The following is an 18344-nucleotide window of genomic DNA, read 5'->3' as shown; positions in this document are numbered from 1 at the left end:
TCATAAATTTATGAACCAAAATTTAAACAGTTTTTTTATTCAATCTCTAACACTAGGCATCAAATTGACTTGAAACTAATCTATGTTTTTCTACTAGCTGATGGGTATTGATCGTTGAATCATCGATTGAAACTAGTTAGCCAAACTTTAAAGGAGAAAAAAATTAATAACCTAGTGATTTAAATAAAAACATTTGAATAATTCAATCATGGGCAAAGGCAAAAAAAAATATTTGTAGGGAAGGCCAAAATTAAATTGTAATTTTTATGATAGGAAAATTACAATTTCAACATTTGAATAGCCTATATTTTTATAAATTTTAAATGATTAAATAAAAATTTTATTATTTTTCAGAGGGATAAAGTACAATTTTACATTTCCTAATTTAAAATTAAAAAAATTAAATGGCCTAAATGAAATTTTTTTCCATTTTAGTGAGGGTCGAGGTTCTTGCCAGTCCCCTAGATTCGTCCCTAAATCCAATGACTATGACATAAATTTACTAAGTTGAGTGACCTTAAATATAATTTAACCTAATGTTGTATGCGTTTGAGTTTAAATGGAGAGACAATGAGATGATAATTAAAAAATAAAAATTACCATTAAAGATATTAAAATAAATTTATAAATAATTAATAATTATATTCTAACTAATAAAATATTTCAGATAATAATCACTTTAATACAATTAGAAATTTATTAATGATACCCATATTTATTTTCTATTATTTATTATGTATTTATTAAATTGTTATCAAAACCAAAATTATATATTTTATATAATAACAACAATAAATAAGAAATGGTGATTAAAGTTTCTATTCACTTAAATAATACGAATTAACAATTTAAATAATAATAATACAAATTCAAATTTTATCATTCTTTGACCCTTTTTTTAAAATTAAAAAATTTCTCATATAATATATTATTTACATTAATCGAGGCGTTCCTTAAAAAAGACAAAAAAATTTAGTGGAATAGTATCTTTCGTTGAAGGTTCGAGACTTAATCTCCTTCAATAATTATAATTTTTAACAAACAATTCATTGTGCTTTAGTGACGATATATAAAATAATTTTTTCTAAAGGAAAATAGATAAAATTATATAATTTATATAGATCAAAACTAAAATATATAATTTTTATTAAATACGTGTACCAAATTTAATAAAAAATAAATATCATATATAAAATGTAAAATCAAATAATATATTTAAAAAATTTAATATAAAAATAAGTAAATTGCAGATGGCATGCAGATTATAATAAATGAGAATTTCATTATCAGCTACGTGGACCAACACCCAACATTGGTTAATAATAACACCCCCTTTCCCTTTGTTAACCACTAGTCCTCAGGGTCCTCGCAATGCACAAGCAACTGCCAACACCCAATCCCCTTGTTTCTCTCCGCTAAATGCTAATGGCAGCAGCAACCTTCAACTCTCTCACCCTCCCCTTCTCAAAACCAGAATTCCCATTCTCCTCCATTGCAAGAACCCATATTCCCACCGCCACTCTCAACCTTTCTCGGTTCAGGCCTACTGGCTTCCTTCTATGCTCCCTTTCAAGTGATCACCCCACAACCGCCGCGGGTGGTCAACTTCACCATAAGACCAACACCAATAGCACCGACCCCCAGCCTCAAATTCATACTTGGTACTCTTTTGTATCTCTTTTGTATCTCTTTCTACTTGAGCTGTTTGACTTTTTAGCTTTCTAGAGGGAATTTTGCGGTTGCCTTCTAAGGATGGTAAATTATGATTTAAAAGACCCTAAATTTTTCTTTAATTTTTTGATGTTGTTGCATTGTATCTATCGTTTCTGTAGTACATGGAACTGGAAGGGCTATTCTATTCGCTATCAGTGTTCTGGGAGTAGCGGTCCTGCCTTGGTTTTAGTACATGGTTTTGGAGCAAACAGGTCTGCATAATTGAATTTTTCTTCTCATTTGCAAACAAGTGATTGGTTTCTGTGAATTGCAACATTGCTCAATATAGTTCTGCTTTTTGTATTTTTCATATTGTCCATTGCCTGCATGTGCAGTTTGTATATGCATGTTTCAGATGTGTATCAATTATTACTTGTTTCAAAGGTTTCCTTTAAATAACTTGATTCCATGTGTTCATCCTTAATTGTCATTTCTTCTAATGTTTTGCTTACTACAGTAATCATTGGAGGAAAAATATTCCTGTTCTAGCAAAATCACATAGGGTATACGCAATTGATCTTATTGGCTATGGATATTCGGACAAACCGAATCCTCGTGAAGTTGGGGACTCATTCTATACATTCGAGACTTGGGGTTCCCAATTGAATGATTTTTGTAGCAGTGTGGTTAAAGACAAAGCTTTCTTTATTTGTAACTCTATTGGAGGTAATTTCCCTTATTAGTGTTTTAATTCACTTTATGCTTGATGCTTATGTCTGTATAATAATGGGTGTCATCATGTAGGACTGGTTGGCCTTCAAGCTGCAGTCGCAAAACCGGAGATCTGTAGGGGTTTATTCCTATTAAATATATCTCTGCGCATGCTTCATGTCAAAAAGCAACCATGGTTTGGAAGACCTTTCATCGCGTCATTTCAAAGTTTGCTTAGGTAAAAAAACGATATGGAACCATTTTTATTTTTCCATTCAAGTTTAGAAATGTTGCACTAGCCATATCGATTTTTCAGGCAGTAATGATATCTTGGCAGGAACACTGCAGTCGGCAAACTTTTCTTCGGATCCGTTGCCACTCCAGAGTCTGTTAGAAGTATTCTTTGTCAGGTAGTATCCTATGATGACTTTTGTAAGAAATGAATTAATCTTTGCTTGATTGTGGTGTTTCATTTCAGTGTTACCATGACACCTCTCAAGTGACCGAAGAACTAGTTCAGATTATCCTACATCCAGGACTTGAACCTGGCGCTGTTGATGTTTTTCTTGAGTTCATATGCTACTCAGGTGGTCCCCTGCCTGAGGAATTACTTCCGCAGGTTGAAGTAAGTTTCTTAAACTGATTTCTCGTATGCCGTCTTCTTTTCCCTTCAGTTTCCATGTTAGTTTATGTTGCTTGTTTCTCTTTTTGCAGTGTCCTGTCTTGATAGCATGGGGTGACAAGGATCCATGGGAAAGCATTGAACTTGGAAGAGCCTACGGGGATTTTGATACTGTAGAAGACTTTGTCGTCCTCCCCAATGTTGGCCACTGCCCTCAGGTTTGCTCTCTCATGAAACTATTGTTCGGCAGGTTTTTCTATTAACAAATATGATAATTCGTTGCTGTATTACTGATGTGCATGCAGGATGAAGCTCCACATCTTGTGAATCCACTTGTAGAATCATTCGTGTCTCGCCATTCTAAATCTCCAGCTAATGCTTCCACAACCATTTGAACCGATGGTGGAGCTTTTGTTGCTGCTCCTTTATCCATTATAGATATATCACAATGTTCCTTTGCAAAGGCTATCGTAAGCTCCCACACTGTACATAATTTATATAGCATGTCAAAAAGCAACCCAAAGTTCTCTTTATGAATTCCTTTTACATGTACCATAATGTTGCATTTCAATGCCTGACCAATTGTATTCAAATAGTTAAACAAATTTTGTAGAAGACTGTGGTACATGATTTCTTTTAAAAATGTGTACAGAGATCTGGTTTTTAAAAGAATGAAAAAGCAAGTCCTATATTATTTTTTCTATTCACCCCAAAGAATGAACTAACAGAGAATGGACTTGTGGCTGCAAGTGTTCCTTTATAATACTGCACTCTAGGAATGGATGCTTCTCTTTCACAAAATGTTCGTCTTGAGCACAGATGAATTCAAGGTTCTCAATTCTTCACTTACTCCCAAGCACAGAATTGGAGTTTCGAGGGTTTTTCTTCGTGCAACCAATCTGGGATCTGTTAGGCTGCTCCCGTAGTCCACTTGCATGTGGATCCTCTTTTAGAGCTAACCCTTTAAAGAATCAATTCATCAGGAAGGGTCTTCCACCTCATTATCTGCATGATTTTCATACCAATCCAGTTCCGAACTAACGGTTTCCTCCTCTATTGCATAACCATCCACCAAAGATGAATCCAATCGAATTATCTTTATTACAACTAGGCACAAAAGCTACATTGTTTTCAGCTAAGGCTGTGGAACCTCCTTGACTCGGCTTCATGTTCCCCATGAATCAACTATCGTATTTGATCGATCGAGTCTTTGAAATTGATCTCCTCAGCCTCGAAGTTAAAGTCATCTTCAGACGAGTTACATCTAAGATGGTTACTGCTTCTTTGCTTGCCAGCCAAGTTTCCTTCCTCATCCACCGGAGTCATCTGAATATAACAAAAACAAGCATTATCAGCAACAATAATCAGCACATTCTTTTCATTTGCAAAAAGAATAGTACCTTTTTTTACCTTGTCATTGTTAAGATCTACATTGTTCGCCCTTAGAAATGAAAACATTGTTCGCCCTTAGAAATGAAATGAAGTTGTTAAAGCTTTCGTTAAAGTTTTCTTCTAACGGACGGTAATGTCCACTGTGTGGCCAAACTGCCTTAAGGACGCCATTGTCAACAACTAATCTTCCAGCAGCAATGGTAGCACCACCTGCCAAGAAACTCAAATTTTGAAATGTACCCTTTTTCTTCACACCAACGTACAATATCTTCGATGTACTGAGGACAAAAAACCATTTAGCACTGCCAGTTTCTTCAAGGGAATGGACAGGCTTCCCAGTTTGCTTGTAAATGAACTTCCTGTCTACCACCATAACTTCATTAGGCTTCCGTCCTATCTGTATAGTGGATAAATATTAATTCAGTAACATTTTGAATATAAATCAAGGTAGACTTCATAAGGCTTTCAAATATAAAGGCGAGTAGCCGAACCTGGATGTCTTGGTTCGGGTCAGGATTTTGGTTGCTTCAGGGATAAAAACTGGGGTTTTGTTGAGGAGAGCAACTGTAAGGCGAGAACGAGAAGGAAAGGAAGAAGAAGAAGAAATAAAGGCGCGGCTTAAAAGGGTTGATAGAGATCATCGGGCATCGACGAAAGCAATTTTCCGACAACGCTGGTTCAATCTCATAATAAGTTTTGTTTCTTTGACACTACTAGATTGAGATTGTAAAAAAGACCACAAGATCACTGATTTATTGTTTAAAAAACAGAAATTTTGTGTCATATCATATCATATACTTCCTTCTTTTGATCTAATTTCTTATTTGTGTATCCAATTTTAAAATTCAAATCTATATAAAGATTGAATTCCTAAAATTTTTAATTATGGGCTTTCTTAATTCAAAGTAGAATTGTCGATGTATCAAACTAGACCGTAACAAAATTTTAGACCCGATTGTTAGGTCCGAACTTGAAAAATTATGTTAGTAGGTTTGAGTCCTAATTATTACATCACCTCACTTAATTTCTAAACTTGTAATAGTACCCAAATATATACAAAATATTTGACAAATCTAAAATAACCAAACCAAAACAAATGACATTCTAAACTGCAATTGGATATTAAATAAATCAAAATTGAAAAATTTCCATTAAAAGATGAATAACATAAATGAAGAAAACAATATTTGATAAATTTAAATCAACAAAATCAAACGAATCACAAATGAAATTGGAGATTAAATAAATGAAAATTGAATTTTACTAATAACAAGAAATGCAAACCTTTTACCAGGAACTCATTCTTTATATAAAAACATTGAATATTCATATCGAGCTCGAACTAAAAAATCTTACCCGAGGTTCTAAATGAGACTTATTTTCTGCAAAAACCATGGGTTTTCAGCTTTCTCCGCAATTCATCCGCCTCGTCATGCTTCCCAGCCAACATTCTCTGCAAAATGGCGTGAAGAACTGGAAGGATTGCCTCTAGATTCCCTTCTGAGTACTTCTTGATTCGGGCTTCCAGCTCTGGCACCAAACAACTAACAAAGTCAAACAATATAAGTAAGAAACAAACTATCACTTGCTTTGCTCATTATCCAAACAAATATATATATCATGATTTAGTTTCCCTTCCTTTCTCAACAACCAAACAAATAATTTCCAAATAAAATAAAAAAAAAGTAAATTCCAGCAAAGGAGAAGTACAGATTAAATCCTCAGACCCAGTTTAAGACTTTTTACCAGACTAACATGAACATAACAAACCAATAAAATAAAAATCAAACTTGTTCATTCATCTTGACTTTCCTTTCTCATCATCTAAACAAAAAACACAAGAAACAAATTGCCAAATAGAAGCCCGAACCCAATATTATTGGAGCTTTTAAAATGGTCACCTCAGGTTTCTGGCCTAATTTTCAAATTATTGGAGCTTTGATTAGGAGATTGTGCAAAGAAGGTAAGGTTTCAAACATGATGTTGAAACCTATACTGAGGTCATTAGCTTTCTTTGTGAGAAGGGACTCCATAAGGAGGGTCTTGTTGATAAAATCAAGATATTAACACGTATAACATAGTGATGGATGCATTTTGTAAAGGGGGAATGATTTCTAGTGCCCAAGCTGTTGTGGGTGAACAGATTAGTTTCAATGTTGATACTTATTGTAGGATTTAGATTTTAATTATTTTGAAATTCCAAATTATATGTGCATAAAAAATATATATTTATTTTAAAAAGTTAATTTAATTAGGTTTGTAAGCTCAGAATACTCGAACTTGATTTGCTTGATAATTACAAGCTTGAGTCGAAAATTAGAGAGTTTGGTTTATTTGAATTGAAGATAAAGATTAATTTCGATTACGGTGAAATTAAATTATATATTAAATATAATAACAGTAATGAGCGTGGAGATTAATTATTATAAAACTATAAAATAATTATTTAAGATATTCCATTAAATTTTTTGTATAATTGAATTTATGATTTATTTTAAAAGTAAAAAAAATTATTAGTAATTATTTTTGCGTGTGTTTCTATAGCTTTTAGCTTGAAGTAAAGAGGGTATATAGATATAGCTAGAGGTGATCATGGGTCGGGCCGGGTCCAAACAAAATTTTAGGCCCGTTTTCTAGGCCCAGACCCAGCACGGCCCAAAATATGGGCCTAAAAATTTGTCCAAGCCCGGCCCGAAAGAAAATTGCTAAGCTCGAGCCCGGCCCATATTAAATTTTACAACACCAAAATAGCATAAAAAACCTGCAAAATATAGTCAACCAACCAGAATATCTATACATTAACCAATATTTAATTTTATAACAAACTATAAATTGTAAGCTAAATTAAATTTTCGACAATTAGAAAGGAAGGTAACCTAAAAAGCAATCGAAAAAACATGAAAGTTAAAAAGTATATTTGATTAAAAATAAAAAAAATATATTTAATATATAATTCTGGCCGGGCCGAGCCCGGGCCAAAAAAATTTTACCCGAAGCCTAGCCCGTTTTCTAAACTAAATAATAAACTTAGCTCGTGAACAAGTGTCAAATTGATGCTTAATTTACACAAATATAATGTTTTATTTTTAAGACAGTTTATTGCTCAATTGCATTGCATGGGTAGTTTTCGGTCTGAGGGTATTTTCGGAAGGGAAAAGAAGATCATTCGGTGGAGAGGTTGGAATAGCCAATTTGGCACCTCCTCCCCTGAATGGCTATTCAACGATTTTCGGAATAAAGATATAATCGCCATTCGACGTTTTAAGCTTTCCAATGAACCAAACCTCAGCTTTACTATAGAAATTGGAACCGTCCTGTAATGGCTTTGCCATTACATTGAACCAAACGAAGCATGAATGCCTCTATCTGTAACACAACTAACCCGTATCCATCTCAGAATAGGGTTATAGAGCATTACCAGAGTTTACAATTTAATTTACAGACATTTTATTTCATCAAGCATTCATATTTAAAATCAATCAAAATCAAAACATTAATGAGCTAACGTTGGCCAATTTAACTCATACGTGCTATTATAACCAGAATCAAAACATCCAAAATTACCGATAGAATTAGTGGATAGTGTGATAAACATTCATTCATCCATTCAATGCATTATTCCCTTTTTATCAAATATATCAATGTTTTATCAATTTTCATACAATGAACATTCAAATTATATTCACATCAATAACATACATTTCAAGCATTTAAGAATATAATTCAAGTTACACGAACTTACCTGGCTAAATTACAGAAATACCAAAATTCAGGGACATTTTGAAAATTTTCCATTTTTCTCGAATTTCCACTCAATCTTGATATAAATCAATATTTCATTCAATTTACTAATTTAAATAATAAAACAATTCATTTAATGCAATTTGGTCACTTTTTGACTTAGCTCGTGAATAAGTGTCAAATTGATGCTTAATTTACACAAATATAACGTTTTATTTTTAAGACAGTTTATTGCTCAATTGCATTGCATGGGTAGTTTTCGGTCTGAGGGTATATTCGAAAGGGAAAAGAAGATCATTCGGTGGAGAGGTTGGAATAGCCAATTTGGCACCTCCGCCCCTGAATGGCTATTCAACGATTTTCAGAATAAATGTAACTCGAATAATTCGAATAACAGATTAGTTTAGATACTGTTTGGTCCCTATCAAATTTAAAAATAAGCAAATTGGTCTCTGTTAACAAAAAATTACAAAAAAAAAAGTAATTTTTAAAATTTGAAAAATAATTTTTAAAATTCAAAATATTTATAAAAATTTTAAAATTTGTAATTTTTGAAAAAATTTATCAAAATTTTTCTAAAATAATAATTATGAAATCTAAATAAGTGATCAATGATTCAAGTTTATCATACTAAAATATCTTATTTTTTATTATTTTGTTTTAAAAAAATTCAAATATATATTTTAAAAAATTAAAAGGATCAGGTAAGTTATAATACCAAATAAAAATAAAAGAATTTTGGAAGCTTAGCTGGTATGCCTATGTGCCATCATGGTTACAGTACAGTGTCCTTATTTGCTTTTCTTTTTTATTCATCACACACTTTAATTCTTATAAAGTACAAATCATGTCAAATATATAAATAAAAAAACTATGGTGTATATAAAATTATTTTATAAAATATAGAATATTTGGTGATTTTTTAATTGGAGCTCGATTAATAACTAAAATTAACTTTTAATATATTGTATAGATAAACTGTAAATAATAAACTGTAAAATTAACTAAAATTTGGCATTTCAATTTAACATCTTTTTTTAATGTGATACCTATATTATTTTTTGATCCAATGTGTTAACAAATCAACTCTAAAAACCGAATTAAATCATGATTTATCGAATTGTACTTAACAAATTAAAAAACTCATAATTAAAACTAAATTTATTCTATTAATAAATTCATGAAATACTTAAATCTAATAATATTAGTAATCAATTTTCATTAAGTCCATCCTAGAGCCCAAATTAAATACTAAAAAGTTAAAATCATTATCTTTAGGTACCAAAATTGAATAAAGAAAATACCATAACTACTACATTAAGAGAATATATCAAATTTGAGTACCAAATGATATATTAAACCAATAATATATCTATACTATCATTCATTTGGAAAAAAAAATTAAAAAGTATGGGGTGATAAGGATCCATGGGATTTTGATACTGTAGAAGACATTGTCGTCCTCCCCAATGTTGGCGGGAATAATTCAGAAATTAAAACATAAATTACCAATAATTTAGACTACAATGAGATGATGATTAAAGATATTAGAATAGATTTATAAATAATCAAAATTATATATTTTAAATAATAACAACAAGTATTCATTAGGAATGGAGATTACACGAATTAATAATTCAAATAATTATGACTCTTCTAATATTGAACACATAAATTAAAAAAATTAAATAAAGAGATTTATGAATCCACCAAATCGGAAAAGATCTGGTCCTAGCCCTCGGTTTCGGTTTTGGTTTCATCCATTTTGCGAATATAAATATCGTTTAATATCTGGTCCGCCACCAAACGTACTAATCGGCCTCCATCAAAATCCTTTATGGTTGGTCTAAGAACGACTTCCCCATCAACAAGCAAATCCCCTAATAAGAAAAAGGAGATTAAATTTGTTGACAATGGCAGTGAGCAACAAATATCATCTTGAATTCTTTAAACTACCCACCTCCATGAAGATCTTCGTGATATTCGACCTCTGAATCCCGATAAACGCCTTTTACAAGAGGTAACCCTAGAAAAACATAATACCAATTCTAAACACTGAACCCTAATAAACGAGAACACCATGTAAACCCTAATAAATGAGAAATGCAATTACCTCCAAGTAAATAAGCCATCTCCTCAGAAATAACAGCACGAAACCCAGTATACCTCGTTAGTCTACCACCTACGGCGTATATTCTCCTTTTCGCTTCCTCTTCACTACAAACAAAAAAAGAAAAATAAAACCCATTTCTCAAATTCCAGGAAAAAAAACGCAAATTTGAAGGAATGAAAAACCTGCCGACAACAGAAGCGAGGGTTTTAACATAGAAATCAATCTTTTCTTCAAAGGAAGGTTCTTCCCGGAATTCGAAAGTGATAAGCCAAAGCTCATGATCACCACATCCTCCAACTCTGTGGTTGCTATTTGGAATGCCAACCCATGGAAATTGCGGTCTATGAAAGACATTCCCATCAACAAACAAATCTCCTGGTAATCAGTCCACCAATAAAAAAGAGATTAAATTTGTTGACAATGGGAACTTCAATGGCTATAAGCAGCAAACTTCATCTTTAAACTACCCACCTGCATAATAATGATCTCGGCTCCAACACCAAACTGGTAAAACCCAGCGTACACGAGGAAACTCTATAGAAACATAATGCCAATTGATTTTAGAACAAAGTGGATGCCTCATCAATTGTAAGTTCAACAACACTCACAAAAGCAATTGGGGAAAACCGTTTAAACCCTAATAAATTAATATAGAAAGCAATCACATGGGAGGTTTAAAACCCTAAAACAGCTAGCAACACATCACACACAATGAAAACCAATGTTAATTCTTTCTTCTTTCTGAAAACCCACTGTTTCAAAAAAACCCATTTCTTGTTCCAATTACACTATAAAAAGGGAAAATCATGTAAACCCTAAACCCTAGTAAATGGGAAATGATATTACCTCCAAGTTCTTCGACCAAATCCTCAGAGAAAAAAGCACGAAACCCAGTATACCTCGTTGTACAGACAGAGTATATTCTCTTTTTCGCTTCCTCTTCACTACAAGATCAGAATGAACAAAAAAAGAAAAAGAAAACCCAAATTTAATGAAATCTGAAGGAATAATTATAATTTAAAAACCTGTCGACAACAGAAGCGAGAGTTTTAACATAGGTATCGATCATTTCTTCTTCCAAAGGTTTTGGGCGTTCTGGGAATTCCAAAATGATAAGCCAATGTTCATAATTATGGCCATCTAGGAAAACCGATGGTAATCGGGAAGGGTCACGAAAAGGCGAGTAGTCGGACCCGTATGTCTTGGTTCGGGTCAGGATTTTTGTTGCATCGGGGATAAAAACTAAGGTTTTGTTGAGGAAAGCAACAGTGAGGCGAGAACAGGAAGGAAAGGAAGAATAAGAAGAAGAAGTGAGGGCGCGGCTTAAAAGAGTTGATAGTGATCGTCGGGCAGTGAGGCAAGCCATGTTCCGGCAACGCAGGTTCTCTCTGATAATAAGCTTTGGTTCTTCCACACTACTAGATAGTTCACCGATTTATTATTAGAAAAGACAGAAATTTTGTGAATATCAAATCATATCTTTTCTTTTTAAAAATTTGTATTAATATTTATATCAAGATTTAATTCCTGAAATTTAAATCTTCTAACTTTATCCTTTTACATAATCTTTTAATAAATATATTTATTTTTTAAATAATTATTTTATCGTAATCTAATCATTATTGACTTATTTAATGTGTTTAATAATTTAGGATAAAATCTTCAAGAATCAAGATATATTTATCACTTGATATAATTTTTATGTCTCTTTTAAAATTATACCATTTATTAAATATTTTACACTTGTTGATTGATTTTCAAATTTTATTATTTGATATTTATATTTAACAATACTATTTATTTTAAATAATTTAAATTACATTCAAAGTCATGAAAATATTTATTTAATTATTTCAAAGTTTTTATTTAAGTATTAAACCGTTAAAATCATTGTTGTATGATCTTTTTTGTTCTCATCACTTAAACCTAATTCTTTTTTTTTTATAAAACAACTTTGAACATCGTGAATTTATGAACCAAAATCTAAATTATTTTCTTTTCCAATCTCTAACATTAGCCATCATATCAACTTGGATCTAAAGTATATTTTTCTACTAGTTAATGGGTACTGATCAACTTTAAAAAAGAAAAAAACTTACCATCCTAGTGAATGAAACATAAACTTTAAAAAGTTACAAAATATTATTTAATTATTCGAAAGGTTTTTTTTAAGTCATTGAGTTGTTGAAATTATTGTAGTATGGTCTTTTCTGTTCTCATCGCCTACACCTTGATAGCATGAGGTGACAAGGATCATGGGAAAGCATCGAACTCAGAAGAGCCTACGTGGATTTCGATACTGTAGAAGACTTTGTTGTCCTCCCCAATGTTGGCCACTGCCCTCAGGTTTGCTCTCTCATGAAACTATGGTTCGACAGGTTTTTCTGTTAACAAATATGATAGTTCATTGTTGTATTACTAATGTGCATGCAGGATGAAGCTCCACATCTTGTGAATCCATTTGTAGAATCATTCGTGTCTCACCATTCTAAATCTCCGGCTAATGCTTCCACAACCATTTGAACTGATGGTGGAGCTTTTGTTGCTGCTCCTTTATCCGTTATAGACATATCACAATGTTCCTTTGCAAAGGCTATCGTAAGCTCTCACACTGTACATAATTTATATAGCATATCGAAAAGCAACCCAAAGTTCTCTTTATGAGTTCCTTTTACATGTACCATAATGTTGCATTTCAATGCCTGACCAATTGTATTCATATAGTTAAGCCAATTTTGTACAAGAGTATGGTACAAGATGATATTTTTTTTAAAATGTGTATAGTGTTGTTCCAATAGGGTCGGAAGCGTGTAAATTATTGTACTAAAAAATCACACAAAGTTCAATTCCCAGGGAAGAGAGGTGGATCACATGGATCTCTTAAATACCAAGTCTTTCCTTAGACAGAATATCCCTTCTATAGTAATTTAATAGCACAATTAAATACTATTATTATACCCTCAAATATTGAAAGAAAAATAGGACAAGAAAGAACACAAGAGATTTAACGAGGTTCGGTAAATTATACCTACGTCCTCGGGCACTAACACCAGATGATAACTTTACTATCTCCAAAGTATTACAAACAAATAGAATTCCTTAAGAATTCTCAAATGGGAGAAGAGAGAAAACTAAGAGAGAAAGATTGGTTGGGATGGTTGAAATGAGAAATGGTTAGGCCTATTTATAGTTGAGGTTCAGGGACTAACTTGCAAATAGCCTAAAAAATTAGGGACCAAAATTGCAATTATCCCATTCAACTTTAAACAACTTGCCTATCACTTTTTTTTTCTTTCGGTGCCACTTGCACCTCCCATTTTTGACTTTTCAACCCCTTTTTAATTTGACTTATCAACAATCTCCACCTTGAAGATTTGATTAGGATAATCACATCTTCACACACTTCCTTCAACTCCCCAAATTCGATAAAGCTATCTTTTGTAGTGCCTCCAAATGCGCTCTCGAGCGCCATACACCTAAAGGTGCTCAAATCCTCAGGATGTTAATCAAGTTCAAACAATGATTAAACTTGATTGTTGTTACCACCTTGGTCATCATATCTGCGAGATTATCTGCTGTCGGAATCTTCTGAAGTAGAATTTTTCCTTTTTCAAAGACTTCCCGCACAAAGTGATATCTTACGTCGATATGCTTGGTTCTTGAATGATAGACTTGATTTTTCGCTAAATGAATAGCACTCTGACTGTCACAATATAGACTAATGTGACTTTGAACAACTCCCAAGTCTTTCAATAATCCATTAAGCCAAATAGCCTCCTTAACAGCTTCTGTAACTGCCATATATTCTGCCTCTGTAGTAGACACAGCTACTGCAGACTGTAAGGTAGACTTCCAACTCACTAGGGCTTTCGCAAGAGTAAACAGATACCCCGTAGTTGAACGACGTTTATCTAAATCACCAGCAAAGTCGGAATCAACATATCCAACTACAAACTGACCAAGTGCTTCATCCTGTTCAAAAATTAAACCAACATCTACGGTTTTTCGAAGATACCGTAGAATCCATTTCACAGCTTGCCAATGTCCTTTTCCAGGATCATGCATATACCTGCTCACAACTCTAACAGCTTGTGAAATGTCAGGCCTCGTACACACCATCGCATACATCAAACTCCCAACTGCATTAGCATATGGGACTTTCGCCATATATTCTCTTTCATCTTCAGTCTTCGGAGATAATTGAGCACTAAGTTTCAAATGAGAAGCAAGTGGGGTACTTACATGTTTTGTGTTTTCATTTACACCAAAACATTGTAATACCTTTTTCAGATATTGCTTCTGATTTAAACAAAGCTTGCCTCTCAGTCTATCTCTACTTATCTCCATGCCGAGAATCTTCTTAGCCTCACCTAGATCTTTCATCTCGAACTCTTGATTCAACTGAGCCTTCAGCTTATCTATCTCATTTTGGCTCTTTGAAGCGATTAACATATCATCAACATACAAGAGTAGATAAATGAAAGATCCGTCATGCAGCTTCTGCAAATATACACAATTGTCATATTTGCTTCTTGTGTACTTCTGCCTTCTCATAAAGCTATCAAATCGCTTGTACCACTGCCTCGGGGATTGCTTCAATCCATATAGCGATTTGTTAAGCTTACAAACCCAATTTCTACCACCAGCATCTGTGTATCCTTCGGGCTGAGTCATATAGATCTCCTCTTCTAACTCACCATGCAAGAAAGCCATCTTAACATCAAGTTGAGCTAGCTCCAAATTCAACTGTGCTACCAAGGCCAACAAAATTCTAATGGAGGAATGCTTCACAACAGGGGAAAATACATCATTGTAGTCAATTCCCTCCTTCTGAGCGTAGCCTTTAGCTTTCAATCTTGCCTTGTAGCGAATATCCTTCTTGCTAGGAGATCCATCTTTCTTTGCGAATACCCACTTGCATCCGATTGCCCTTTTACCTTTCGGTAATTGCACCAACTCCCAAGTATTGTTCTTCCGGAGAGACTGCATTTCTTCATCCATGGCGCTTTTCCATTTATCACTTTCTAAGCTTTGCATTACTTCTTGATAAGTGATAGGAATATCATCAACAACGGGAAGGGCGTAGGCCACCATATCAGTAAATCGAGCAGGTTTACGAATTTCTCTCCGTGGCCTTGCAACTGCAACTGGTTCTGGTGTACTTAGTGGTTCTTGGGTCAGAACCTCTTCAACCTCTAATTCCTCCATTGTGGCTGGAGAATTAGACTTATTAACTGGGCAAATCCCCATCTGCTCAAACTCCACCTGTTTTGGAGTACACTCCACCTGCTGTGGAGTATTGCTCGTCTGAATATCTTTATCTGCTACCTTTTTCAATGTGGCAGATTCATCAAAGGTAACATCTCTGCTACAGATCATTTTCTTTGTGCTTAAACACCAAAGACGAAATCCCTTCACTCCAGAAGTGATTCCCATAAAGAGAGCTTTCTTTGCCCTCGGATCTAACTTTGACTCCTTTACATGGTAATATGCAGTGGTTCCAAACACATGTAAGGAATCATAATCTGTAGCCGGTTTTCCAGACCATACCTCCATAGGAATTTTTCTTTCTAATGCAGATGATGGCAAACGATTAATAAGATGGCCAGCGTATGTCACAGCCTCATCCCAAAATTGCTTGCCCAACCCAGCATTGGACAACATACATCGAACTTTCTCAAGCAATGTTCGATTCATACGCTCTGCCAATCCATTCTGCTGTGGTGTATCCCTAACTGTGAAGTGTCGAACAATACCATACTCTTGGCACACATCGAAGAACGGATCACTTTTATATTCTCCTCCATTGTCCGTCCTAAGCCGCTTGATTTTCTTGCCAGTCTGGTTTTCGATCATAGTTTTCCATTTAAGAAAAACTCTAAGCACTTCATCCTTAGTTCTCATGGTATACACCCAAACTCTTCTGGAAAAGTCATCAACAAAAGTAACAAAGTAGTGTTTTCCTCCCAATGAAGGTGTCTTGGAAGGCCCCCACACATCTGAGTGAACATATTCCAAAATACCTTTTGTATTATGGATAGCAGTACCGAATTTCACTCTCTTTTGCTTTCCCAGAACACAATGCTCACAAAATTTTAATTTGTAAGCCTTTGCACCTTTCAACAATCCTTACTTTGCCAGAATTTGCAAGGATTTTTCGCTGGCATGTCCCAACTTCATATGCCACAACTGCATTGAGTCCAATTCTTTGTTACCGGAAGCTGTAGCGACTGCTCCAATAACTGTACTACCTTGGTAGTAATACAAGTTATTTTTCCTGATGCCCTTCAATATCACAAGTGCACCAGATGTCACTTTCAAAATCCCATCTCTCATAGTAACAACTGAACCATTGGATTCCAAGGCTCCCAATGAGATGAGATTTTTCTTCAAACTGGGCACGTACCGAACATCAGTCAGAACTCTGGTTGATCCATCTTGATTCTTTAATTGGATTGAACCTATCCCAACAGTTTTACAGGCATTGTCATTGCCCATATAAACAACTCCTCCATTTAGTTCTACTAAATCAGAGAACCACTCCCGGTTAGGGGACATATGAAAGGTACAACCTGAATCCAATATCCTCTCATCTGAATGGAACGACGATGATGATGCAACTAGTGATAGTTCAGAGTCACTAGTATCATGCTTTGCAACACAAGCATCTACAGCAGCTTTTCCCTTATTCTTCAGCTTTGGACAATTTTTCTTCCAGTGGCCTTTCTCATGACAAAAAGCACATTCATCTTTCCCGAGTCTGGACTTTGACTTTGATCTCCCCTTTTGAGTTTTCTTCCGAGTGTATGAACGACCTCGGACTACTAAAGCTTCTGTATCTCTGATTGAGTTTTTCTGTTTGTCCTTCTTTCTCTGTTCATAACTGTATAAGGCCGCACAGACTTCGCTCAGAGATATCACTCCTGCCATGAAGTAGAGTAGTTTCTAGGAACTCAAACTCCTCAGGAAGTGACCCCAACAGCATCAAAGCCAAATCTTCATCTTTGAATGTCTCATCCATATTCAGCAAATTAGTGACTAACTGATTAAATTTGGTGATATGATCATTCATTGTGGTACTTGGGACGTATGTGAAGCGAAACAGTCTTTTCTTCAAGTGGAGCTTATTTTGACTGTTTTTCTTCAAAAATTTTTCTTCAAGTGCCACCCACAACTTATTTGCAGAAGTCTCCTTTGAAAAAGCATACATCTGCTCTCGAGAAAGGCATGATCGAATTGTGCCACATGCCAACCGATTGATCGCCTTCCAATCTTTCTCCTGTACATCATCTGGTTTCTCTTCATCAATGGCAATGTCTAGACCCTGCTGAAAAAGGGCATCTAGAACCTCACTTTGCCACATACCAAAATGGCCCGTGCCATCAAAGATCTCCACGGCCAATCTTGCATTTGCAATTGTCGGTCTTGTCCACATGGACGATGTTGAAGCTCCTACACCGACCGTTTTCTCCATAATCTTTCAATATACCTAAGGAAATCTTTTCTGATGTGGAAGATCAGTTTAAACTGCAACCACAGAGCATACTACGATTAACCTTCGGCTCTTGATACCACTTGTTGTTCCAATAGGGTCGGAAGCGTGTAAATTATTGTACTAAAAAATCACACAAAGTTCAATTCCCAGGGAAGAGAGGTGGATCATGGATCTCTTAAATACCAAGTCTTTCCTTAGACAGAATATCCCTTCTATAGTAATTTAATAGCACAATTAAATACTACTATTATACCCTCAAATATTGAAAGAAAAATAGGACAAGAAAGAACACAAGAGATTTAACGAGGTTCGGTAAATTATACCTACGTCCTCGGGCACTAACACCAGATGATAACTTTACTATCTCCAAAGTATTACAAACAAATAGAATTCCTTAAGAATTCTCAAATGGGAGAAGAGAGAAAACTAAGAGAGAAAGATTGGTTGGGATGGTTGAAATGAGAAATGGTTAGGCCTATTTATAGTTGAGGTTCAGGGACTAACTTGCAAATGGCCTAAAAAATTAGGGACCAAAATTGCAATTATCCCATTCAACTTTAAACAACTTGCCTATCACTTTTTTTTTCTTTCGGTGCCACTTGCACCTCCCATTTTTT

The 18344-nt window shown here is 34.3% G+C and overlaps 2 protein-coding genes across 2 annotated transcripts; one reads left to right on the top strand and one right to left on the bottom strand.

Moving 5' to 3' along the window:
• The first annotated feature begins 1296 nt into the window (after positions 1 to 1296).
• On the top strand, positions 1297 to 3687 carry LOC107943029 (2-hydroxy-6-oxo-6-(2'-aminophenyl)hexa-2,4-dienoic acid hydrolase). The gene is made up of 8 exons (XM_016876756.2): positions 1297 to 1661; positions 1833 to 1925; positions 2171 to 2379; positions 2458 to 2602; positions 2702 to 2774; positions 2843 to 2989; positions 3079 to 3204; positions 3292 to 3687. The coding sequence occupies exons 1-8, from the start codon at positions 1420 to 1422 to the stop codon at positions 3379 to 3381; spliced, it is 1125 nt and encodes a 374-aa protein (XP_016732245.2). The 5' UTR covers positions 1297 to 1419; the 3' UTR covers positions 3382 to 3687.
• A 5967-nt stretch (positions 3688 to 9654) lies between these two features.
• LOC121225275 (multiple organellar RNA editing factor 3, mitochondrial) lies at positions 9655 to 11705 on the bottom strand. The gene is made up of 7 exons (XM_041109515.1): positions 11258 to 11705; positions 11079 to 11176; positions 10704 to 10766; positions 10415 to 10607; positions 10233 to 10336; positions 10080 to 10145; positions 9655 to 9999 (listed from the first exon to the last, which is right to left on the bottom strand). Exons 1-7 carry the CDS (start codon positions 11596 to 11598, stop codon positions 9851 to 9853), a joined length of 1014 nt encoding a protein of 337 aa, XP_040965449.1. The 5' UTR covers positions 11599 to 11705; the 3' UTR covers positions 9655 to 9850.
• Positions 11706 to 18344: the final 6639 nt, after the last annotated feature.

Source organism: Gossypium hirsutum, chromosome D13 (assembly GCF_007990345.1).
Source record: "Gossypium hirsutum isolate 1008001.06 chromosome D13, Gossypium_hirsutum_v2.1, whole genome shotgun sequence".
Lineage (NCBI taxonomy): Eukaryota > Viridiplantae > Streptophyta > Magnoliopsida > Malvales > Malvaceae > Gossypium > Gossypium hirsutum.
This window is presented reverse-complemented; position numbering and strand designations above follow the sequence as displayed.